This window comes from Natator depressus, chromosome 14 (assembly GCF_965152275.1).
Source record: "Natator depressus isolate rNatDep1 chromosome 14, rNatDep2.hap1, whole genome shotgun sequence".
Lineage (NCBI taxonomy): Eukaryota > Metazoa > Chordata > Testudines > Cheloniidae > Natator > Natator depressus.
The window spans coordinates 36,986,202-37,011,306 of record NC_134247.1 but is presented as its reverse complement, the minus strand read 5'-3'; the positions used below and the strand labels follow the sequence as shown (position 1 = coordinate 37,011,306).

The 25,105-nt window shown below is 43.4% G+C and overlaps 1 protein-coding gene and 2 pseudogenes across 1 annotated transcript; 2 read left to right on the top strand and 1 right to left on the bottom strand.

The window, feature by feature from the left end:
- Positions 1 to 8,289: 8,289 nt before the first annotated feature.
- LOC141998137 (olfactory receptor 14A16-like) lies at positions 8,290 to 9,225 on the bottom strand. The gene has a single exon (XM_074970775.1). The coding sequence runs from the start codon at positions 9,223 to 9,225 to the stop codon at positions 8,290 to 8,292; it is 936 nt and encodes a 311-aa protein (XP_074826876.1).
- A 7,262-nt stretch (positions 9,226 to 16,487) lies between these two features.
- Positions 16,488 to 17,337, top strand: LOC141998889 (olfactory receptor 4N5-like; annotated as a pseudogene).
- A 5,525-nt stretch (positions 17,338 to 22,862) lies between these two features.
- LOC141998374 (olfactory receptor 10A7-like) lies at positions 22,863 to 23,815 on the top strand (annotated as a pseudogene).
- Positions 23,816 to 25,105: the final 1,290 nt, after the last annotated feature.

The window sequence follows — 25,105 nt, the reverse complement described above, 5'->3', positions numbered from 1 at the left end:
AATACCTTACAGGGTAATCAGATTCAAAATATAGAGAATCCCTCTAGGCAAAACCTTATGTTACAAAAAGACACAAAAAGAGGAATATACATTCCATCCAGCACAGCCTATTTTACCCACCATTAAACAAAAGGAAATCTAACGCATTTCTAGCTAGATTATTTACTAACTTTTTACAGGAGTTCTGAGCTGCATTCTTGATCTGTTCCCAGCAGAAGCATCACACAGACAGACAGACCCTTTGTTCCCTCCCTTCCAGCTCTGAAAGTATCTTGTCTCCTTGTGGCGGTTCAATGATGAGACAGAACACAGCTTTATCCAAGCAAGCAGGCTGGTCAGCTGAAATGGGCTGCTGCCCCCCCAGCTTTCAACCTTCTCCTTTTATTATATTTCTCCCCCTTATGCATTACATACTCCTACCGCAAAAAGATACAACAAAGGAATGCATGACGCTGATTAATATTCTTATTTACCAACTTTTATCTACTACAATCCTGGTTCTCAGGCCTTGAGCCCAGGCTAAGAAAGCTTCCCACGGTCACCGTCTTATAATCAACTTTTCATGGTTCATATCTAGTCCTTGTCCTTGGATAGAAGCAATGTGTGCATTGCCTCTACAAAACAGCCAGAGTGTGCTCTGACTGTTTCCAGGTGGAATAACCAAACATGAACCCTTCATCTCCTCATTGGTCATTTGGGTCAGGTGCCAGCGACATTATCTTAGCTTCTTAACCCTGTACAAGTGAAAGGGTTTTGCCTCTGGCCAGGAGGGATTTAAAGGTGGTTACCCCTCCCTTTATATTTATGACAGCACGTCTTTTGAATTTCAGAAAAACGAAGGCTGGAATTTGCAAAGGAGCCTAAGGGAGTAAGGCATGTACATCTTGAGCCCTATCTCCCTTAGACTCCCTTGAGAATCCCAGCCTCAAATGATAACAAGTACATCCACACAGCAGGGGTGAGAGGTGACCAAGACTCTAGAGCTCCTGTGATCTAAGCCCAAGTAGTCAACTGAGGTCCTGCACACTCTGTGCCTCAATTTCTCCAACTGTATCATGGGAGTTAATTACTGAGCGTCGATAGGTAATTCACAATGAATCATTTATTTAGCCCTGACCCACAATTTATTTTCTCCATGTAGATACTTATAAACTATGATCAAGTCATCCCTGTATGTTTTCTTTGTTAAGCTAGTTGTTAATTAATTTTTTTAATAGAAAATTGTGTTTTCAATTAAACAATTTTTTTTTCTCAGAATCCACCTACTTTTCTGGAAAAATTTGATTATTCCTGGAAAGAAAGAAAATTTTGGTTTTCAGCTTAAAATTTCCAGTGTTCAGCTGGTTTTTCGGACTGCCAAAAATTATGGGGAAAATTCAAAATTTTCCAGAGAGGAAAAACATTGTGGCCAGCAGCAGATGTTTTCATTAAATTGACACTAAAAGACTAAAAGAGTTTGGACAGTCATTTCACATTTATGTTCTTAAATTTCCCCTGTATATTAATCCCCCCAAATATGTAACTGAAATAGCAAACTTACTGTGCTGGTCTATGTGGAATTTGTCTCAGCTTGTGATGCAGTTGATTCTCAGGCATCAGAATTGTTTGGACACTATCTGTCTGTCTATCTAGCACCCATCACTGTATTATCCAGCAGCCATTTCTGTGTCCCTTCGCTGGATGTCCTGAGGTGCTGGGTCTCTCTGCAGTTCCTAGCAGACAGGGATCCACTCCACAGATGGGTGCTCCTACTCCCCTCCTAGGGCAGGCTTGGCTGAGAGGTGATTGACTAAATAGGATCAGGGACTGAAAGCCCCTCCCAGCTCTAGAGCTGATCCCAGCTTGTGCAAGCTTCAGAGATGGTCACAGCACAGGTTGTACCAGCCCAGGGGCTAAATAGCTGAATCTGGTTTCCAGGGCTGTGAGCCCAGCTCTGATCTCACCTCTGAGCAAACTGCCCTGACAACCTGCCCTTGCTGAGCCTAACTCCACAGAGTGCGAACAGCACCTGCCCTGGATCTCACACGATGGAAGCATCCTTGGAAGGACCCTTGGCTAAAAACAAGGCAGGGCTGAAACTCATAGTGTGTGCCAAGGGGTTTGCAGAAATAAATATATATTTATAGCACAAACATGTGACCTACAATAACTAAGAGCTCAGTGGCACCAGAACCTCAGCTCTCCTGGAATGGCCTGGTCCTTCATTAACTCCACATCATTAGCTCTGGGGGAGCACAGATGCTTTTTCTCCTGCATTGCGCCAGCAGCTCTCGGGATGCAGCCACCAGAGGAACCCACAGCTCAGGTGGCCCAGGCTGTTTGTAGCTGCTCACTAAGAGGTATGCAGAAGCAAAGTTTAAAAAGTACAGGTCAAGTCCTGAGCAGGTGTAAATTGATACAGTTCCATTGACTTCTGACTAGCCAGGGCTATTGACAGCAGGTGGAGATCTGGCCTGCTAAACAGGTTCAAATCCATATTCTTTGCCTGTGAAAGTGAACTGAAGATGGGTCAAAAGTTTCTAACCAGTCTGCTCTTTCTTAGAAAGTGAGCAGGGCAGAGATGTAAGGGGCAGATTTCTCACCTCAGCTAGACCTGCGCCAATGTAGAGTAGCTCCATTGACATCACCAGGTTAATGCTGCTGAGGTTCTGGCCCCAAGACTCTGAGCTAAACTCAGTAGTGACATAAACACTGGTGTAAGTTACTTGCCTGTCATCATTGTATTATAGATAGGCTTGGAAGGATTCGATTTTTATTGGTAAATGTGGATAAACTTGGATTGCACCACGCACACACAAACCCACCAAAATATTTCCATTGATAATAATCAAAATTTACAGACAGGCAAAGTAAGAAAAATGAGGCTTGAGAATTTATTAGAGTTTGATGTAAGGCTAATTATTTTGTATATTTTGGCATATGATGTTGATAATTTATGTTTTAATGGTTATAAAGCTTCAGCTTGTTGACTCTTAGCTTCTACTGTCATTAAATAACTATTGTCTAACACCCTCCCCCCATAATTTCCTACAACTGTGAAAATTTAAATTGGTAAAAATTGAAAAATAAATGCTTAAAACACATAATTTTGTGCAACCGTGAAAAATTAAATAGATAAAAATTGGAAAAAGCCCACTGAAAAATAAACATTGATATCATCTGTTGAAATTATAAAAGAATAAAAATGAACTTCTCCCAAGCCTCATTATAACCTTGGTGTAAGTGGGAGAGTCCCATTACAAGTGCTGATCTGACATTCATACCACACCCAGGGTAAATCTAATCACATCCAAGATGAGAAGGGATTGGCCCAGTCCATGACCTAACAAGAATCTCATTTTGTCATAAAGACAGATTTTTATTTGATTGGTTTCAGAGTGGCAGCCGTGTTAGTTTGTATTCGCAAAAAGAAAAGGAGGACTTGTGGCACCTTAGAGACTAACCAATGTATTTGAGCACAAGCTTTCGTGAGCTACAGCTCACTTCATCAGATGCATCCAATGAAGTGAGCTGTAGCTCACGAAAGCTTGTGCTCAAATAAATTTGTTAGTCTCTAAGGTGCCACAAGTCCTCCTGTTCTTTTTATTTGATTGTGACAGTCAGTGAAGCAAAATCTGCTGAAGAAAGGGAGAAAGATTTGGGCAACACATCCAGAATAAGAAATCAACCTGAGTGAAATGGCCATGGATTTGGGAATGGTGACAGAGAGGGAGCTTAGGTCTAGTATCATTCCTGGGCAAGAAAACGGGAGGGTGATAGTTATGCAGTGAGACTCTCAAACACAGGAAGAAACATAAAACAAGACGTCACACATATTCAGATGGGCCATTCACCCCAACAGAAGCTGAAGATCAGCTACAGAAAAACTATGCCACCATGAATTCCTTCCAGCTTCTGTCCCCAGTGGGAATGAATCGCTCTATTGCCATTAGAAGTTACACTGTAATTAATCCCGAAGGAGAAAGGCCTAGGAAAGAGCAGACTGGTTAGGAACATTTGACTCTTGTTCAGTTCAGATTCACAGGCAAAGAATACGGATTTGGCCCTTAGTTGTTAGTGTTTGCCTCTGAGTATAAAGCAGCTGAGGCTCTGCTGTCAATAAGCTTGTCATAAATATAAAGGGAAGGGTAAACCCCTTTAAAATCCCTCCTGGCCAGAGGAAAAATCCTCTCACCTGTAAAGGACTCTTAAAGGGTTAAGAAGCTAAAGGTAACCTCGCTGGCACCTGACCAAAATGACCAATGAGGAGACAAGATACTTTCAAAAGCTGGGAGGAGGGAGAGAAACAAAGGGTCTGTGTCTGTCCGTACGCTGCTTTTGCCGGGGATAGACCAGGAATGGAGTCTTAGAACTTTTAGTAAGTAATCTAGCTAGGTATGCGTTAGATGATGATTTCTTTAAATGGCTGAGAAAAGAACTGTGCTGAATAGAATGACTATTTCTGTCTGTGTGTCTATTTTGTAACTTAAGGTTTTGCCTAGAGAGATTCTCTATGTTTTGAATCTAATTACCCTGTAAGGTATCTACCATCCTGATTTTATAGAGGTGATTCCTTTACCTCTATTTACTTCTATTTCTATTAAAAGTCTTCTTGTACGAAAACTGAATGCTTTTTCATTGTTCTCAGATCCAAGGGTTTGGGTCTGTGGTCACCTATGCAAATTGGTGAGGAGTTTTACCAAACCTTTCCCAGGAAGTGGGGTGCAAGGGTTGGGACGATTTTGGGGGGAAAGATGTGTCCAAACTATGTTTCCCAGTAAACCCAGTTAGAGTTTGATGGTGGCAGTGGATATTCCAAGGACAAAGGATAAAATTAATTTGTACCTTGGGGAAGTTTTAACCTAAGCTGGTGAAAGTAAGCTTAGGAGGTTTTCATGCAGGTCCCCACATCTGTACCCTAGAGTTCAGAGTGGGGGAGGAACCTTGACAAAGCTCTTAGCTAAAAATCACATCTCTGTGCTATAAATACATATTTATTTCTGCAACCCCCTTGGGACACCCACTAGGCCTCAGCCCTGCCTGTTTTTAGCCAAGGGTCCTTCCAGGGATGTTGCCATCGGGTAAGATCCAGGGCAGGTGCTGTTGCCCCTCTTTGGGGTGAGGGTCAGCTAGGGCAGATTGTCAGGATGGTTTATAAAATCCCCCAGCTCCTCAAACTCCCCAGCTCTAATTCAGAACTCAGTGAGACTACGTATATTGCCTTTAGTATGTCCTTAGCCTTCACCTGTTTTGTTTTAATAATTGTGTCATATGTTCAGATCTTCAAAACAGTGCTGAGAATCCCCTCTGAGCAGGGCCGGCATAAAGCCTTCTCCACCTTCCTTCCTCACCTGGCTGTAGTCTCCGTGTTTGTTTCCACTGGCATCTTTGCCTACATTAAAAACCCACCTCCAGCTCGACATGAGGTCTGGATCTCCTGGCGACTGTTCTCTACCCTGTGGCACCGCCAATGATGATTCCAATGATCTATAGCCTGAGGAACAAGGAGATCAAAGCTGCCCTGTGGAAAATGATTGGGTCAACGCTATTCTCCAAAAAATAAAATGGCCATCTTTCTCCCATGACCGTCGTCTCATTCTGTTTTTTATAAATATAATCAACTGATGACATTATTGTTTCCATAAGAACCTAGTGTGCAATCCGTTTATGCACACTGAGGGATTTACACTGGTAAATATCCAGACAAATGCCCCTCAATTCAATGGAGTTACTATAGATTTACACTAACATAAATATCAAAATCTATCTATCCCCAGCCACACCCATCTATCTATCTATCTATCTATCTATCTATCTATCTGTATGTGGCTTTTATACTGCTGCCCATCACCATGCTATCTGAGCACATTCCACATAAAATCAGTAGACATATCAAAGTTTTCAAGGGGTCTAAGGCTCTTCACCGTTTGGGCAGAGGGATAAAAATTGTACTTGGGATACGAGTTGTTTGTTTCTTTGCTTGACTGTATCTTCTGGGTTTTTTTGTTTTGTTTTGTTGATTTTATTCTTTGGTTGGTTGATTCGTTTCTTTGTGCCAGATGTTTTTGGGGGTGGGAGTTTGGGAGGGTGGGGTCTTTTTGATTCAATGGCGGTATCAATTTTTTAACATCTAGAATTGGGTGTGTCAATGTGTCGTCTCTTCAATGGGGTTTTCTGAGAGAGCTGAAGGCTTGTTTTGACAATGGTGAACGGGAGGAAAAGAGTTTCTGTAGGCAACTGGCTAATTTTTCAGCAGGTGCAGCTGGGTTCAGCACCTGCAGTTATTCCCTGGAGTAAGTTGAGCAACCAGCTGGCCTTTTCCAAACAAATTATGATTTATTTACCACCATAATAGAGCATCACATAAAAGAAAATATTGCAGATATCATCACACCAGTGGCTTTGGTAGGGTAAACATTTGGCCTCATTATCCAGAGCCAGTTTGTCTTTAGGAAACAATGGAAAACTTTTCACTTCAGAAAATCCTTTTCACCATAGGAATAACACAACATTCATTGATTTATTTAAATAAAAATAATAAAAGGATCCCTAGACAAGGCTCCAGGCAGCCTGACCCATTCATAAAGTCACACAGTCACAGAGTTCAAGTCGAGAAGGGACCACCAGATCATCCAGTCTGCACACCCACACACTACACCCAACAGGTGAAACGAGACCAAAGTAAATGAGACCCACAGGAGACCAGATGGTTCTGTGCCACAGGCAGAGAACAGGAGGAACCGAGGGCACCAGTGCCCGACCCCCCCTCCCCGCAATGGCAGGGAGATGATTAAGTGAGATAGACCCAGATAATCCTGGCAAGTGACCCGCACCCCACACACTTCAGAGGAAGGACAACTCCCCTCCCACCCCCCACCAAAGACAACACCAATCTGAGCTGGGGGAAAATTCCTTCCCAACCCCACAAATGGTGATGAATTAGACCTTGAGCATGTAAGCAAGAAACAGCCAGCAAAGCACCTGAGAAAGAGCGAATGGCTGAGAATGCAGAGCCCTGGCACATGCCACCCAATGTCCCATCTCCAGGCATGGCCATCCCCAATGCTTCAGTGGAAGGAGATAAAAAACCCACCCAGAATGCACTGGGGAGGGGGGGATGCCTTCCTGACCCCTGCCAGTGGCCAGATGAAACCCTGAAGCATGAGTTTTAGGAACATAAGACATAAAGCGAAAGTAAGCCCTGCCCCCCACCATCACAAGGAATCCCATCATACAATCACACTCATAAAATTTGTCCAGCTCTTTCTTAAAACTAAATTAAGTTGTTTGCCCCACAACTCCTATTGGGAGGCTGCTCCAGAAACTGCACCCCCTCTAATAGTTGGAAACCTTCCTGTAATTTCTAGCCAGTATCTGGATCTCTCACACTCCCAAATGTACACTCGATCCAGGCTAACACAGTGTGGCTTCTTGTCCCCATCTAGTGGGTAGACCACATATGTCAGTTTATGAGCCTAGAAGGCTTTGTCCTTCAGTGCAGGCTCATGCTTGAAACTCTGAAAGCCCTGGGTTGAAATCTCTGCAAATTATCTGTGAAGAGACATTGTTACAGTGTTACACACAGAAGCACACAAAATAGACGCTTCCCTCCCTCTGCACACACAACTACTCCACATATACACAAACATGCCAAAACACACTAGTGGAGAGTCCAGATTTGCTCCAGTGTAACTGAGATCAGAATACAGCTCTAAAGGCTCGGCTGCAAAGTGAGAAGGCTGCAGTAACTGAAAGAAATGTGGCCACTCTGCAATAAATATACATGTCAAACCCCAACTGGTATAAATTGGCCTAGCTCCAATAAAGTCAATAGGCCTGTTTCCCAAATGCCGTACATTGGTTTAGCTCCATCCAGGTCAACATTGATTTAATGAGGATCCACCCCAAATGTCTTCTATCACATACACCAGTTTAACACCAGTCTGACTCCTTTGGTTCCAATGAAGCCATTCCTGATTTATACACACACAGGCAAGAAAATCCTCATCCTTGTTTTTAGTGGCCATGAATCAGGTACAAATGGCCAAGCAGTCTACCAGGTATTGTTTTGGCAGAGAATGAAAGTCTGATTCTTCTCACATGCAGAGTGTACACCAATTTAACTCCACAACTGGGCCAGATCTTCTGCTGGTGTAAATCAGCCCAGCTGCATTAACATCAGTGGAGTTAATCTGGCTTTGCAACAGTGCAGCTGAGATCAAAATCTGACCTGTGTGAGTGTAAGCTGGATATAATTGACTTTAATGAAGAGGGAAAGTGAGGGAACGTTTATTGTGGAAAGGCAGAAAATTAATTATTGGTGAATAACTTCCACCCAGTCAGTCTCCTCAGGGCACCTTTGATTTCCTTGTTCCTCATGCTGTAGATGATTGGATTCATCATTGGTGGCACCATGGAATAGAGAACAGCCACCACAAGATCCAGAGTAGATGGGGAACGGGAGGTGGGTTTCAGGTAAGCAAAGAAGCCAGTGAAAACAAACAAGGAAACCACAATGAGGTGAGGAAAGCAGGTGGATAGGGCTTTATGCCGGCCCTGCTCAGAGGGGATTCTGAGCACTGATTTGAAGATCTGAACATACGACACAATGATAAAAATAAAGAAGCCTAAGACTAAACACACACTAAAGACAATAACCCCAACTTCACTTATATATGAGTCAGAACAGGTGAGCTTCAGTAGCTGGGGGATTTCACAGAAGAACTGATCCACCATGTTGCCTCCACAGAAGGTCAATGCAAACGTGTTCCCGGTGTGTAACACAGAGTAGAGAATCCCACTGATCCAGGAACCAGCTGCAAGTTGGACACAAGCTCTGCTGTTCATCATTGCCTCATAGTGCAGTGGTTGGCAGATGGCGACATATCGGTCATACGCCATGACGGTGAGAAGGGAAAAATCCGCTCCCAGCATGAAGAGGAGGAAAAAGACTTGGGAAACACATCCAGCATAGGAAATGGACTTGGTGTTCATGAGGGAGTTGGCCATGGATTTGGGGACAGTGACAGAGATGGAGCCAAGGTCTACGATGGAGAGATTTATCAGGAAGAAGTACATGGGGGTGTGAAGGTGGTGGTCGAAGGCTATGGCCATGAAGATAAGAAGATTCCCCACCAGGGCTGTCAGGTAAATCACTAGAAACACCAGAACATGCAAAATCTGCAGCTCCCAAATGTCAGAGAATCCCAGGAGAAGGAACTCGGTCACGGTGGTTCGGTTGGACATTTTCTTTCTCAGGACATCGTGTGATGGCTGTGGAGGGAAGAACAAGAGCAAGGGCCAGGATTAGATCAGTTAAATAACTCTCCTTTTGTGAAAACCACCTTAATTTCCTTGATTCAGACCCTTAGCTTGTGAAGATTGGTGTAATATGGGAATGAGGTTGGAGAAAACACCCCACTCACTCCAATGGAGTTACTCCTGATTCACACTGGGGTGATGGAGAGGAGAACTAAGACCAATTGCTTTTGAGTAGGGCTGTCAATTAATTGCAGTTAACTCAAGGGATAAACTCAAAACCAATTAACTTGATTAAATTAATCGTGGTTTTAATCGTACTGTTAAACCATAATAGAATACCAATTTAAATTTATTATAAATGTTTTTGGAAGTTTTTCTACATTTTCAAATATATTGATTTCAATTACAACACAGAATACAAAGTATACAGTGCTCACTTTATATTATTTTTGATTACAAACATTTGCTTACTTCTTTAACTTGCTGGCAAGAATACTGTGGGAAACTGAATCAAAAGCTTTGCTAAAGTCAAGATACAATTCAAATCTTTTCTCATCATCAGTTAGCCTTTTGTTTATTTTTTTACAGTGCAAACCTTTGTAATCAAAAATAATAATATAAAGTGACCTCTGTACACTTTGTATTCTGCATTCTAATTGAAATCAATATATTTGAAAATGTAGAAAAACATCCCAAAATATTCAAAATAAATTTCAATTGGCATTCTATTATTGTTTAACAGTGCAATTAAAACTGCGATTAATTGTGATTAAATTTTTTAATCATTTGACAGCCCTACTTTTGAGGTTCATGTATATCTTTGCCACCCAGAGGTGGACGAGCTCTGGATAACGGTATATAAATGTCACTATCCTCAGTTTACCAAGGGGAATCGGGGGCCTGGCTGGCCAGATTCTGCTGTCAGGGGCACTGCTGTGAATGTGGAGTAATTTCACTGCATGCCATGGAATTACTCCCCATTTAAACTGCTCTAAACGGGAGCAGCATCTAGCATAGAGGTGACCGAGCCCAGTCATAATTACACAGTGAACTCTAGTCAGGAATACAGCCCAGGGGTCCTGACACCCCATCCCCCGTTCTAGCCGGGATTCCACTCTCACTGTGAGAGACAGACATTACAGCTCCCCTCCTGATTCTCTAACCACTCAACTAAATTCCCTCCCAGAGCCTGGAAGAGTCCTGACTCCCAGTTTGCTCCCTGCTCTAACCCACAAGCCAAGAGTTCTGGATCTGCCCACTGAGCTCAACTCCATCCCAGAGCTGGGAACACAACTGAGGTGGCTGGACTCCCAGTCCTCTCCTCTAATCACTACCTTTGACTGCATCTCAGCCTCTCTCTGGCCAATGACTCTCCATGGCCAACAGGAATGACTGCTGCAAGTGACAATGGAGGGTCATTGGGACAGGGAATTCTCCAGCGTGGTAATTGGTGCACTCATCTTGTGTCTGGCACAGCCAAGTTCAAGTCCCTGCTCCAGTGACTACTTAATTATTGATACAAAACGGAGCTGCCTCAACAGGAGAGAATGAGAAAAGTACCTCTCTAGGTAACCCATTACAGTGCTTCACCACCCTCCTAGTGAAATACTGTTTCCTAATATCCAACCTGGACCTCCCACACTGCAACTTGAGACCACTGCTCCTTGCTCTATCTTCTGCCACCACTGAGAACAGCTGAGCTCCATCCTCTTTGGAAGCCCCCTTCAGGTAGTTGAAGGCTGCTATCAAATCCCCCCTCACTCTTCTCTTTTGCAGACTAAATAACCATCAGCATCTCCTCGTAAGTCATGTGCCCCAGCCCCCTAATAATTTTTGTTGCCCGCCGCTGGACTCTCTCCAATTTGTCCACATCCCTTATGTAGTGGGGGGACCACAATTGGATGCAATATTCCAGGTGAGGCCTGACCAGTGTCGAATAGAGGAGAATAATCACTTCCCTCGATCTGCTGGCAATGCTCCTACTAATGCAGCCCAATAGGCCATTGGGCTACTTGGCTACAAGGGCACACTGCTGACTCATATCCAGCTTTCTCATCCACTGTAATCCCCTGTTCCTTTTCTGCAGAACTACTGCTTAGCCAGTCAGTCCCCAATCTGTAGCAATGTAAGGGATTCTTCCTTCCTAAGTACAGGACTCTGCACTTGTCCATGTTGAACCTCATCAGATTTCTTTTGGCCCAATCCTCCAATTTGTCTAGGTCATTCTGGACCCTATCCCTACCCTCCAGTGTATCTACCTCTCCCCGCAGCTGAGTGTCATCTGCGAACTTGCTGAAGGTCAAATTCATCCCATCATCCAGATCATTAATAAAGATGATTAACTAAACCAGCCCCAGGACCAACCCCCGGGGCACTCCGATTGATACCAGCTGCCAACTAGACTTTAAGCCATTAGTCACTACCCACTGAGCCTGACAACCTAGCCAGCTTTCTATCCACCTTTCAGTCCATTCACTAATCCATACTTCTTTAATTTGTTGGCAAGAATACTGTGGAAGACCATATCAAAAGCTTTGCTAAAGTGAAGATACAATTCAAATCCCTGCTCATCATCAATCAGAAGGAAGGTTTGAACCTGGGTCTGTCACATGCCAGCTTAGTACCCTAACCACTCAGCTTCAAGTTATGGGGGAAAGGAGTGCCTGTCCTTATGAGAGACAGAAATGGGACTCAATAGTTCTGGTTCCTCTCTACTTGCTCTCTACACTGGAGTGAACTTCCTCCCAAATCCACAAATAGAACCCAGGACTCCTGGCTCTCAGTCCCTACAACTCTAACCCACTAGACCCCACTCCCTTCCCAGAGCTGCGGATAGAACCCAGGAATCCTGGATCCCAGCCCTGCTGCTCTAACCCACTAGACTCAACTCCCCTTGCAGCAATCTAATAGACAGAAGTAACAATAAACATGGAAAATAGAAAGAGGAGTACTTGTGGCCCCTTAGAGACTAACAAATTTATTTGAGCATAAGCTTTCGTGGGCTAAAACCCACTTCATCGGACACATGCAGTGGAAAATACAGTAGGAAGATATATATATATACACACAGAGAACATGAAAAAATGGGTGTTGCCATGTCCACTATAACGAGAGTGATCAGTTAAGGTGACAAGCATCAGACGGGTAGCCATGTTAGTCTGGATCTATAAAAGCGGCAAAGAGTCCTGTGGCGCCTTATAGACTGACAGACGTATTGGAGCTTAAGCTTTCTTGGGTGAATACCAACTTTGTCGGATACATGTCAGTTAAGGTGAGTTATTATAAGCAGGAGAAAAAAAAATTTTGTAGCGATAATCAGGATGGCCCATTTCCAACAGTTGACAATGAACATAGAGATAGAGAAAGAGAGGGAGAACTAGACACAAACTGATGGATGGATAGATAGATAGATAGATAGATAGATGTAACAACAAACTAACAGAGAGACACAAGTTAGAAAAGAACAGATACAGAGAGTGAGAGAGAAATACAGAACTAACACAAGCTAACAGGTAGATAGAGAAGTAAAAACAAACTAATTGAGAGAGAAAAGTACAAACAGACAGACAGACAGCAATAACAACAAACTAATGTATACATAGAGAAAAGTAACAGTGAGCTGATAGTGTTTGTCACAATTTTTGAACAATTTTAATGTAAACTTCTCAGTCCATTCTAAAAAATATTTGTGTCAATTTGATCAATTCCCCCACTCCCAATAGGAGGAAACTGTGGCATGGATATTCTGCCCTCTCTTTCCTAAGGTAACTGCTTTGGATTACCTCAGTTTCCCATGCCCAAATCGAGCTAAGAGTGAAACTCTGAAAAAAAATACATATTGTCATTTACAATTTTGTCCTTAAAGAGCCACTCTGTAATCCCCAAATATATTTCATTGCAAGAGCAAACTTACAGTGCCGGTCTGTGTGGAATCCATCAGACTGAGATGTCTTTTCTCCTCGAGCTACAGACTGCAATTGGTTGCCCCTCTCTCTCCAGCCCCATACACACCGCTCTATCAATCTCTCTGTCTAATGCTCCTATCACTGTATTATGAGAGGCCGTTCCCCCACTGCACTGAGCCTGAGCTGCTGGAAATACACTGAGATCTGTGCTGTCTGCAGATGAGCCCTGTGTCAAAAAGATTGGTGCTGTGGGAAGGTGATTTATCCATGTCTGTTTTCTAAGGCTTGTGGACTCATTCCCTGGAGCCCTCAATAGCCCAAAAGCAACAGTATATTTCTCTTGCCCTCTACTTCTCTGTAGAGTTTCCAGAAACTAAAATAATCACAATTACAATTAGGCAGCAGGGTCTAGAGGAAAGGTTGTGAGGCAAACACTGACCTGCTGTGTTACCCGGGGAAAGTCATTCCCTGGGGCTGTCTTTTCCCTCCCATCCTTTGCCTGTCTTTTCTACTGTAAGCTCCTTCAGGTGGAGTCTTTGTCGTACCTAATGAAATGGGCCTCTGACATCAGGTGCAACTATCAGATAATTAATTATTAAAAAGCTAAAGGCCCAGGTGTCCTGAGACCTGATCCCAACTATTCCTCTGACTGTTCAGTCACTTCACTGCTCCATTCCTCAGTTTGTCATCCATCAAATGGGGATAATAATTACAACTTGGAGGATAACTCATAATGAATAGCCATGCTCAAAAATATCTTCCTCTCAAAATAGATTTTTGAAGAAAAATTGCTTGTCATTGAAAATAATTTTGGCATGGAAAAAAATTCATTTTGGACTCATTTTTCTATGGGTTTTTGTTTGTTGGTGTGGGGAAGCTGTTTTTGGTTTTCTTTTTATGAAAACCTGGAGATGGAAACCTTTTTTGTATATTTTTTCAGGTCTTGGGGAAAAAGTTTTCAATATCAGAAATCTTTTCTCCAAACTAGAAAATATACACCATAAAGTGGCATTTTCACTAGAGAAGCTTTTTGAAAACCAAACACTTTTCAGTCTCCAGTTTCTTTTTTTTTGCCCAGCCCCCATCCAAAAGCAATATTATGGGATGTTTCTATGAAAACAAAGCAATGACATTTCTCAGAAAAATACAATTTTCATTTTTGACCAGCTTTAAGAATGAATAATTAAAACTAAATTAAATGCATTTGAGTTGATATGGGTGCAACATTCATTGGAATTTTATTTGACAACATCTGCTTGTTATAGATCAGAGGAACTGTCTAATTGAGTCAGACCTTTGGACCATCTAGTCCAGGATCCTGTCCCTGGCAGTGGCTAGTACCACCTGATTCAGAGGAAGGTCTAAGGTGCCCCATAGAGGACAATTCTTGAATAATCTGCCCATGGTGGAGTCTCACCGTCATCAGCTAATGAATGGATCTATGATGTGAGGAATGTGAGTTTCTATCCTTCAGAGAGTTTTATCTACTCTAAAGTAACTGCATGCGCACATTATCCATATAGACTGGAATGTTCGAAGGTACCTACTTGATTTGCGTGCCTAAATCCAGTTTGCTTTCGATAGGAGTGCCCAGCTCCATTAATCCCCTTTGAAAATCTCGCCTAGTTTATTATTAATTACTTATTTCGTAGATTCTCCATCACTGAGAACTTTCAAATCAAGATTGGATGTTTTTCTAAAGGATCTGCTCTAGGTATTATTTTGGGGACATTCTCTGGGCTGGGTTGTACAGGGGGTCAGACTAGAAGGTCACAATGGTCCTTTCTGGCCTTGGAATCTATTAATCTAATTTGAACTCCCCCAAGAATGGGAACAAAGTGTCTCCAAAAAACTCACAAAAATGGTAGTTCTTTTAAATAGTTAAATTTCTATGAATTATGTAAAGAAAGTTTGAATTGTTTTAAGGGAGTAAGAGGATTCTGATCCCCTCCCCTGTGTTTTTGACCAGCTCTGGTAAAATTAATTCCGGGAGATATTAGCTGAATTAGGCCACACCTCAGAGTAACACATCTCCACCTCTCTCAGTGAAGTAGGCTACAGCTTCGTATATGTCATAATATCTCCTGGGGACAGATTTCTGTCCAGGACTCTACAACAATCAAAGATTAAACCAGTTCCTTGACAATCCCAGTTTTGTGCTCATGGTGGGGCCAGCATGACCAGTGATGGAATTTTCGAGGTTGCCTCTAGATATTTGGCCATCAAATTCCAGTTAGTTTTAATGAGGATTGAGTTTTTCTTTGGGTCTCTGAACTTTTGTATGCCAGATCCCTCTGGTCACTTTGAAAACCTCAGCCTAGGAGTCTAGCCAATGTTGTGGGAACAACAATGCAGTGAATGAAGCTCCAGGTTTATATACCTCACTTGGTGTCTGTGTAAAAGGGCCTCCCCAGGAATCTGGAACTAAAGCTAGTTTTTGGTGTCCAGCTCGAGATGACTGAGGCCTTTCAGAGCGATCGGGAGACAGAGTCATGTGATGTGGAGCCAGACAGAGTGAGAAGTGGGCTGCAAGACAGCAAGGATGTGCCTCCAGCTCAGCCCATGAGGTGCCCAGAGATAATCAGGAGGCCCCTGGGTTCAGAGGCCAAACCTGCTAATGGGTTGGCTAAAACCTGCTCCAAAACACAAGTGTCTGAACCTGCTGAGAAAGTGAGGTGAGCACTGTCAAGAGAGGGAAACAGGTCACAGATCAGAGTGGGGACTAGTGGTTAGAAAATAGAGGGGACGTGAGTCAGGACTCCTGGGTTTCTGTCCCAGCTCTGGGGGGAGGGGAGTAGGGTTAGTGGTTAAAGCAAGGGGGCTGGAAGTCTGGACTCTTGAGTTCCAGTCGTTACTGGCTTTGAATGTCTGTGTGACCTTGTGCAAGTGACTTCTGCCACTCTCCATGCCTCAGTGTCCCCATCTATTAAATGGGGCTTATCAGACTCGCTCCTTTTGGAGTCAATAGTGCTGGATCCCCAGCTGTTATGAATCAGCCATAGCTTCCTTGGAGCAAATGGTGCCAGATCCCCAGCTGGTGTGAACAGGCAGAGCTCCGTTGAGGGCAGTGGGGCAGTATATGGGGAAGATCCCGTTGTGGAGAAGCCAGCAGAAGTGGCAGCCATATCCCTGCAACTGGGTCCACCCCTTGGTGTGTAAGTTACCTCAGTGCAGGGTTCCATTCTCACCCCTTCCCCACAATAAAGCCCCAATGTGCTTGGCCCGCACATCTCTGCTTGGCTCAAAGTGCTGTTATACATTGAGGTGCTAGTTAACGGTGGCTGTTATAATGTCCTCCCCTCTCCCCAGTCTGTGTGTGCTACAGGGACCCACACTGATGGGATGGAGCATGGGAACCTCATGGAGTTGACAGAGTTTGTCCTGGTGGGGCTATCTCAGACCCATAAGGTCCCGCTCATCCTCTTCTTCCTTTTCATGCTCTTCCACATCATCATCCTCCCAGCCAACTTCTTCATCATCCTCACCATGCAGGGCAGCCCCCCTGCCGGGCTCCCCCATGTATTACTTCCTGGACAACTTGGTCTTCTGCTATTACTCTGTCACCCATCCAAAGATGCTGGTCAACTTCTTCTCCCACTGCAAGACCATTGCATACCAGGGTTACATGGCCCAGCTCTTCTTCCTCCACCTCCTGGGGGCAGCCAAGGTCATGGCTTATGACTGCTACGTGGAACATCTGCCAACCTCTGCACTGTACCAAGCTCAAAATGAGAGGGGCCTGCTGCACCCTGGTGAGGGACGCGTGGATGGGAGGCTTCCTACATTCCATTGTCCAGGTGGTTCTGACCATCTGACCATCCTTCTGAGGTCCCAACGAGCTTGACAACTTCTTCTGTGATGTCCCTCAGGTGATCAAGCTGGCCTGCATTGACTCTTATGTGGTGCAGCTGCTGATGTTCTCTGACAGCAACGTGGTCACCTTGATGTACTTTGTCCTCCTCCTCATCTCCTACACTGTCCTGCTGGTCAAGCTCAGGATCCGGTCCAGGAAAGAGCAAAGTGGCTTCCACCTGCATCGCCCACATCATCATCAGTCTTCATCATATTCAGTCCAGCCCTCTACGTCTACACCTGGCTCTTTGGCAGCTTCCCCATGGACAAGATGGTGTCCATATTCCACACCACGTTGTACATGATCATCAGCACCATAAAGAGGATGATGGGAAGATAAGGGCTTTGGAGAGGGTAATAAATGGAAGTCAGAATAAAGAATTGTCAGACTGGGAAATATATTCTTGGTGTAGGGCTCAGTTTTGCTTTTAGTTATACTGCAACTCGGTAGGATCTGGAGTAACTCTGTGGTAATGCTGTAGTATCTATGGAGCAACTAGAATATGTGAAGTAACTTACTAGTAAATCTGTAGTAACTATGGAATAGCACTGTAACATATATGAAAATCCCTGTACAATCTGTGGAATAATGAGTAAATCTGTAGCATTTACAGAACAGCTATGTATTAACTCTATAATGAGTAACTCTACAGTAGATGTGGAGTGAGCCTGTAGTAAATGTGTTATATCTATGGAGCAACTCTGTAGAATCTATGGAGTTGCTCTGTAATGTCTGTGGACCATCTTATGAATCTGTAGTGTCAATGGAAGATCTGTGGGATGACTATGGAGTATATCATGGATAACTTGAGAGTTTACATTGGTGTAACCGAGAGAAGAAATTGGCTCATTATATTTTACATCTGAATATGGTGCTATGCGTAATTAATACTAATTAATAGGCAGGAGATGATTATCACTTCTATTAGCTGTGTTAAAACACAGAAGGAATCTTGGGTATGAGTCAATGTGTTTGAATAAGTGTCTAGAATTAAGAAAAGGAGTACTTGTGGCACCTTAGAGACTAACCAATTTATTTGAGCATGAGCTTTCGTGACCTACAGCTCACTTCATTGGATGCATCCGATGAAGTGAGCTGTAGGTCATGAAAGCTCATGCTCAAATAAATTGGTTAGTCTCTAAGGTGCCACAAGTACTCCTTTTCTTTTTGCGAATACAGACTAACACGGCTGTTACTCTGAAACCTGTCTAGAATTAAATTCATGTCACTTAAAAATTGCAGGGTTAATTATTGTCTTGATTTATATTATGCTAGCACATAAGGGACCTTACTGAGATCAGGTCCCTTTGTACCAGGCACTGTACACATTCATAGTAAAAGTACCCTAGTACGTACCCCTGCCCCAAAGACCTTACAATCTACATAGGCAAGACAGACAAACAGTGGATGAATGGAAGAATGATTGCCCTTGCGGAACTGAGACCAGAGAGATTAAGGCTGGAATGTTCTGTAATGCCTAAAAGAGCTTGCTGATGTCACTGAAAAACCCAAGGTCAGGAGCAGCACTGGGAATTTAACGCAGGTGGTCTAAGACCCAGCCCAAGTCCTTGGCTACAGCACCATGCTTCTTCTAGAATAGGTAGGAGAGTCAAGGTTATATGGGTGACCTGCAAACTTATGTCACTTTCCAGCTTGTCTGCGGAGCTGTGAAGACCTGGAGTCTGGACCCTGCTGGGTTATTGGTTTTATGTTTTTACTTTTTTCACCTTCTTTGTTTAAAAAAAACAAAACAGAGCACACACAAAGTCTGGGCAATTGCACACTGTACTGTACATTAATGTTGTGTGATTAAGCAAATTCAAGACATGGTTGGGCAAGCAGCCTTAACACTACCCTTTGTGCCTACAGGATATTTTGATGTAACCTTTAATTGCATTACCACATGACATGTACTGCAGTGGCAGATATACATGCGACACACAGTCTTGTACGTTTCATACTAGTATCTGGGGCCTTGACCGAGATCTTGGCTGCACAAGAGGGACCATTGGTCTAAGCCGGCTGAGCAGTGAGGCCAGGCACTCGGCTGGACGTACCAATGGCTTGGTGAAGCATTCACAAGAAGGCTGAGGTAGCAGGTTAGCTGGAGTATCAGATGGATCCAGGGTGACGGGGAAGGCAGGATACAAGGTTGGATGGGTAGGTAGAATCATAGAAATGTAGGGCTGGAAGTCAGTTATTTCCCATTTTGTAATTGTGATGTGTTTGATTTTTCCTTCCTGGGGGAAGTACTTTGCACTTGTCTTTATTGCATTTCATCTTGTTGGTATCAGACCAATTCTCCAATTTGTCAAGGTCATTTTGAATTTGAATGTCCTGGTGCTGACTGAGGGGGAGACTGGGCTGGATGGGACCACTGGTCAGGTCTGGGGTGGAAGGAAAGGGAGCAGAAGATTTCATTTTTCAATAAGATGATAATGTGGAACATGGGCATGGAGACAGGATGGCTGATGAGAATGAGGGCATAGAAATGGAAATGATCACCTCTGAGGTGGAAGCAAAACTTAACAAGCTTAAAGCACTCAAATTGAAGGGACCAGATGATCTCCACCCCAGAATACTGAAAGAACGGGCACCTGACATTGCAAGTCCAGTAGCACGGATATTTAACAAATCTACCAATTTAAGGGTAGTACCATATGACTGGAGAATAGCTAATGCAGTACCTATAGTTAAGAAATGGAAAAAAAGTGAGCTGACCTGTTAGCCTGACCTCACTAGTATGCCAGGCTGTAGAACAAATTTTGTAGGAAAGAATAATTAAATTCATGGAGGTAAACAGAAAAGGGGATACAACGCAACATGGGTTTACCAAATGTAGATGGTGCCAGACTAACCTAACGTTTTTCTCTGAGAAAAAAACTGATTTACCAGACAAGGGAATTGTGGCAGATCCCATCTACCTGGACTTCAGTAAAGCATTTGACCTGGTATCACATGGGAAATTATTAGCTAAACTGGCAAAGTTGGGGATTAGGACAAGAACTGTAAGGTGGGTGTGACATTCCCCTGTGGTGTTGTCTGGACCGGTGATCTGCTAGGCCGCTCCAGTCCTCCACTCTGGGAGCCAGCCTTACCCTGCTCTGCTGCGAGAACCCCCACTCCCGGGCTGTTCACGCACAGCCTCCGGCATGTAAACTGCTCCCAGCTACTTGCAATAGAATGACACTCGCCAATATCTCTGGTCCTAGACGCAACCCTAGGGACCTCCATCTTGCAGTGTCCAGTTCTGCCCTCTGGACGCTGCAAGCTTATATGAGTTCATCAATTTAACAAAGAAATTGATATGTACCGAGCTTGTTATCCCAAGGGGAGCCTCTGACACACTGCAAACCAAACACATGGCTTCAGGTAGCATAAACAGATTTATTAGCTATAAAACTAGATTTTAAGTGATTATAAGTCAAAGCACAACAAGTCAGATTTGGTCAAATGAAATAAAAGCAAAACACATTCTAAGCTGATCTTAACACTTCCGGTGTCCTTAAAACTTAGATGCTTCTCACCACAGGCTGGCTGGTTACTTTTCAGTCAGACTCTCCCCTTTGAAATCACTCCTTTCATGTCAGTAGTGCAGAAGAAGCTGCCTTTAGAAGGGAAATATAATAAAAATATACCAATCAGAATATATAAAATAAAATGTTCTGCATTTAAAAAGGAAAATACAATGTATGCATTTATTTGGGCACAGTATATCTCTTGTGTGAAAGTGAGCCTCTTCATAATCAGCATTATACAGATGTGTAAACTGAGGCACAGACAGGTGACTCAATTTTCTCAAAGTCATACAGTGAGTCAGAAACAGAATCCAGAAGTACTCACTCTCAGTCCCCTACTCGAAACAATTAGACTTTTCTTCCTGCTGGAGCTGGAAATAGAAGCAAGGAGTCCTGACACTCAGGGCCCCCTTGCTCTAACCACTAGATCCCACTTCCCTCCCTGAGCTGGGAATAGAAGCCAGAAGTAGAGCTGAGTGAATCACTGATTTTTTTGATTCAATGGCCAACCCCAAAACTATGGAAAAATAAAAATAAAATTGGGTCAACCAGAAATGGATTTTTTTCTTCCCCAAAATGGAAAAAAAAATCCAACAATTGGGTTAAACAAAAACAAAACATTTTGGTTAACCTGAAATGAAACATTTAATTTTGTTTTGGTCAAACAAAATACTTCATTTGACCAAAATTATTATTATTCTTTTGTTTGTTTCATTTCGTTCTTGGGGTGATGTTGTTATTAATTATTATTATTATTTTACCATTTTGTTTGTTTTTAAAATAAAGCTAGTTAACCATCTAAAAAAAGTCATTTTGGAAAAAAAGGTCGAAATGTTTCATTTAGTAAATGTCAAAATGAGCTGATTTTTTTTCAGCCAAAACTATTCACCAAATTTGACCTGAATTCATGAATAGTTTTGGTTGCCCTGAAACTGTGTTTTTTGACAAATAAATTATTTGTCAGAAAAATTTTGCCCAGCTTTACCCAGGATCCCAAACTAATAGGCGTCCCTGATATAACATGTAGAGCCCAAACCTTTTAGTTAACACAGTCAAGGGAGCAGTTAGGAACAGAACACAGAGATCTGTTCTTCCTCACCTCCATTCTGTAAAACCCAGCGTGGACACTTATTATCTGTCATTACCTCCTATGGCTGATGCTTACAGATGATCTAAGCCTTTGACTGCCAGATGCTGGGACTGGACGACAACAAACAGCCCATATACATAGCTGGTCTCGTCTAATCTTACACTTCACTGCCAGCTAATGTGGTTAGATTTACCTCTCACGTTACTGGAACACACCTGGACCAATTTCTGTTCTTCTAGACAAACAAGATTATCTCCAGAATTGAAGGAAAAATAGAGCAACCTCTTTCTCTCTCTCTCTCTCTCGCTCTCTCTCTCTCTCTCTCTCATCTAATCACTCAGTCTAATTTACTCATGTACAGAATCTACAGAATTGTCCTTCATTTCTTTCTCTCTGTCTTATCAAAGGTACTGTGCATAATTTCTTTCTATCAAGGTAACTAATGTTAATGAATGACTCATCTATCTGCCTGTCATTTTCAAAGGCACCTAAAATATCTTCATCTACAGGATTCTCTCTCATCTCACTGAGATTTGAGAGTCCCACAGACACACCGGAGAATCTTGTTTGTCTAGAAGAACAGAAATTGGTCGAGCTGTGTTCCAGTAACGTGAGAGGTAAATCTAACCACATTAGCTGGCAGTGAAATGTAAGATTAGACGGGACCAGCTATGTGTATGGGATCTTTGTTGTTGGTTTGTCTAGTGCCTTTTCGATAAACACTCTGGTATCTCATTCTCATTAATGGGATGGCACTGTGTGAGGTAGGGAAGTGGGGACAAATATGGGGGTGCTCTTTAATAATCATTCGTAGGGCTGCATGTCTGTGACAATGGGAAAGAAGTCACAAACACTGTGATTTTCCTATTTGTTCATGACTTTTTTTGCGTGTCCATGACTCACCCTGCAGAGGGGGCTCCTGCAGTGCCTGTCCTGAAGGGCTGGGCCCAGCCTCACACTCCAGGCATTGCGACCAAGCGTGCAGGGTCGCAGCACCGTTCAGGTGTGGCCCAGCTGCTCCTCTGGAGCGGACACAGCAGCTGCCAATGCCTGTTCCTGAGGTGAGTGTGGGACAGGGTGTCAGAATCACCAACCAGAGATGAGTAAGATCCAAGAGACCGGACACCTGATCTGTGTGCACACAGAGAGATGAGAAAGGGGATGGGGTGAAACTGATTGTGTATCTAATCTATCTAATCTATCTATCTATCTATCATGAGATACCATGCAAACCCCTGAGAGGTATCTAAATACATATGTGGTCTCAATGGGACCAAGCTATGGAGGAAAACCTAACTGCAGTGACAGAGTTTATCTTTCTCGGCTTCTCAGACCTCCAGCATTTGCAGCCCCTTCTTTTTGTCCTCATTTTACTCATCTACCTCATCACACTGGTAGGAAATGGCCTCATCATTGCTGTCATGGTTGCTGACCTGGCCCTCATCACCCCCATGTATTTCTTCCTCAGGAACTTGTCAGTCTTGGAGATCTGCTACACTTCAGTGGTCATCCCTAAGACCCTGACCAACCTCCTGTCAGAGAGGCAGGCTATCTCTTTCCTGGGCTGTGCTTCTACCTTTTCTTTGGCAGCACGGAGCGTGGCCTGCTGACTGTTATGTCCTATGACCGGTACGTTGCCATATGCAACCCTATGCGTTACTCACTCATCATGAGCAGAAAGGTCACCCTAAGCTTGGCAGTTGTGGTGTGGTTCGTGGGCAACTTGGTGGCATGTGAGCAAATGGCAGCCATATTCATGTTACCCTTCCACAGACCAAATAAAATCAACCACTTCTTCTGCGATGTCCTCCCAGTGCTTAGGCTGGTGAGCATGGATACATCGCTCATCAATGCGATTCTTCCTTTCCTCACTATGGTGTTCACAATAGTCCCCTTAATCTTAATCATTACCTCCTATGAAAGCATCATCTGGACCATTCTGAAGATGCACTCAGGTGAGGGGAGACACAAAGCTTTCTCCACTTGCTCCTCACACCTAATCACAGTCATCTTATTCTACTGCAGCATCTGTATCACCTACATGAGGCCCAGTTCCAATGTCTCTGTGGACACCGACCGAGCCCTCACCCTGCTCTACATGGTCATTATTCCGACATTCAACCCAATCATATACAGCCTGAGGAACAAAGAAGTCAAGGAGGCTCTGAGGAAATTCTTGACCAGGACTAACATTTCTGTGTTCTCATAAATACAGTTGGTTTTTCTGATCACTAAGCCCCATTAAAGTGTCTCAACTTGGGAGGTGTCACAAAGTGGGAAAATGTCTGTACTATTGCTTAAAATATGATGTATAATTTGGTTTCCCTTTTTAATTCTATATTGTCGTCTGGTTGAATGTGTAGTGTTAAAGCAAAGGAGGTTGTAAAGTGTGCTGTTAAGGAACTCATGAAAAGTAAAACAATGACTCAGATAATTCAGCCTCTGAGGTACCCACTTCAGAGGGTTAAGACAACAATGGGCTGGGTCATCAACTGGGGGAAGAACCGACCTGGCTGGCACCATCCACAATAGGATGTTTTATTCTTCCTATGGCTAGGGCTAAGAATCAAAAGACCCTGAAAGTTAAAAAGGAAGTGGTCGGCTCTGCTGGAACCTGACAAAAAGACTCAGAGTCATCAGGATAAAGAAAGACAGATAGACAGACTGAGAGTCAGGAACTGCAGTGGTCAAGCTGTAACTTGGTGCCCAGAGAGAACAGGAGACATCAAGGGTGGGTCACGTCTACCCAGGGGCTGGAGGGGAATGCCAAACGTAGGGGAGACAATGGGCCCTATAGGTATTTGTTATTTTTAAAATCTGCTTCTTTAAGCACTGTGCACGATTTGGACAAATACTCCTGCTTCTGTGTCACTGCAAACTATTCCTGACCACAGGGTCCCAAAGGGGAACTTTGGCAGAGTCCCAGCACAGCTGGACCTGAGAGGTAGTGGGGTGGGCATCTGGGAAGGGGGAAGCTGGAAACCCCGTCAGAGCGTGGCTGGATTTCTGAATCCCACCCCAGAGAGAAGTAGAGGCATGAGCCGGCCACATGGAAGGGGTTCATTCGTGGGACTGGAGAAGGGTCTCAGAAGGAGGCAGCCTACCCAGGAGGAATCCAGAAGGGCAGGTCACATTTAAAGTCTGGGCTGTATTTTATTACATCCATGTTTTAGGAAAGATGTGGACAAATTGGAGAGAGTATGTAGGAGAGCAACAAAAATGATCAAAGGGTCAGAAAACCTGACAGCAAGAAAGGTTAAAGAAACTGGTCATCTTTAGTTTTGAGAAAAGAAGACTGAGGGGGGACCTGATAACAGCCTTCAAGTATGTTAAGGGCTGATATAAAGAGGACGGTGATCTATGGTTCTCCATGTCCATTGAAGATAAAACAAGAAGTAATGGGCTTAATCTGGGATATTTAGGTTATAGATTTGGGAAATCTTTCTAACTAGAAGGGGAGTTAAATTTTGGAACAGGCTTCCAAGGGAGGTTGTGGATT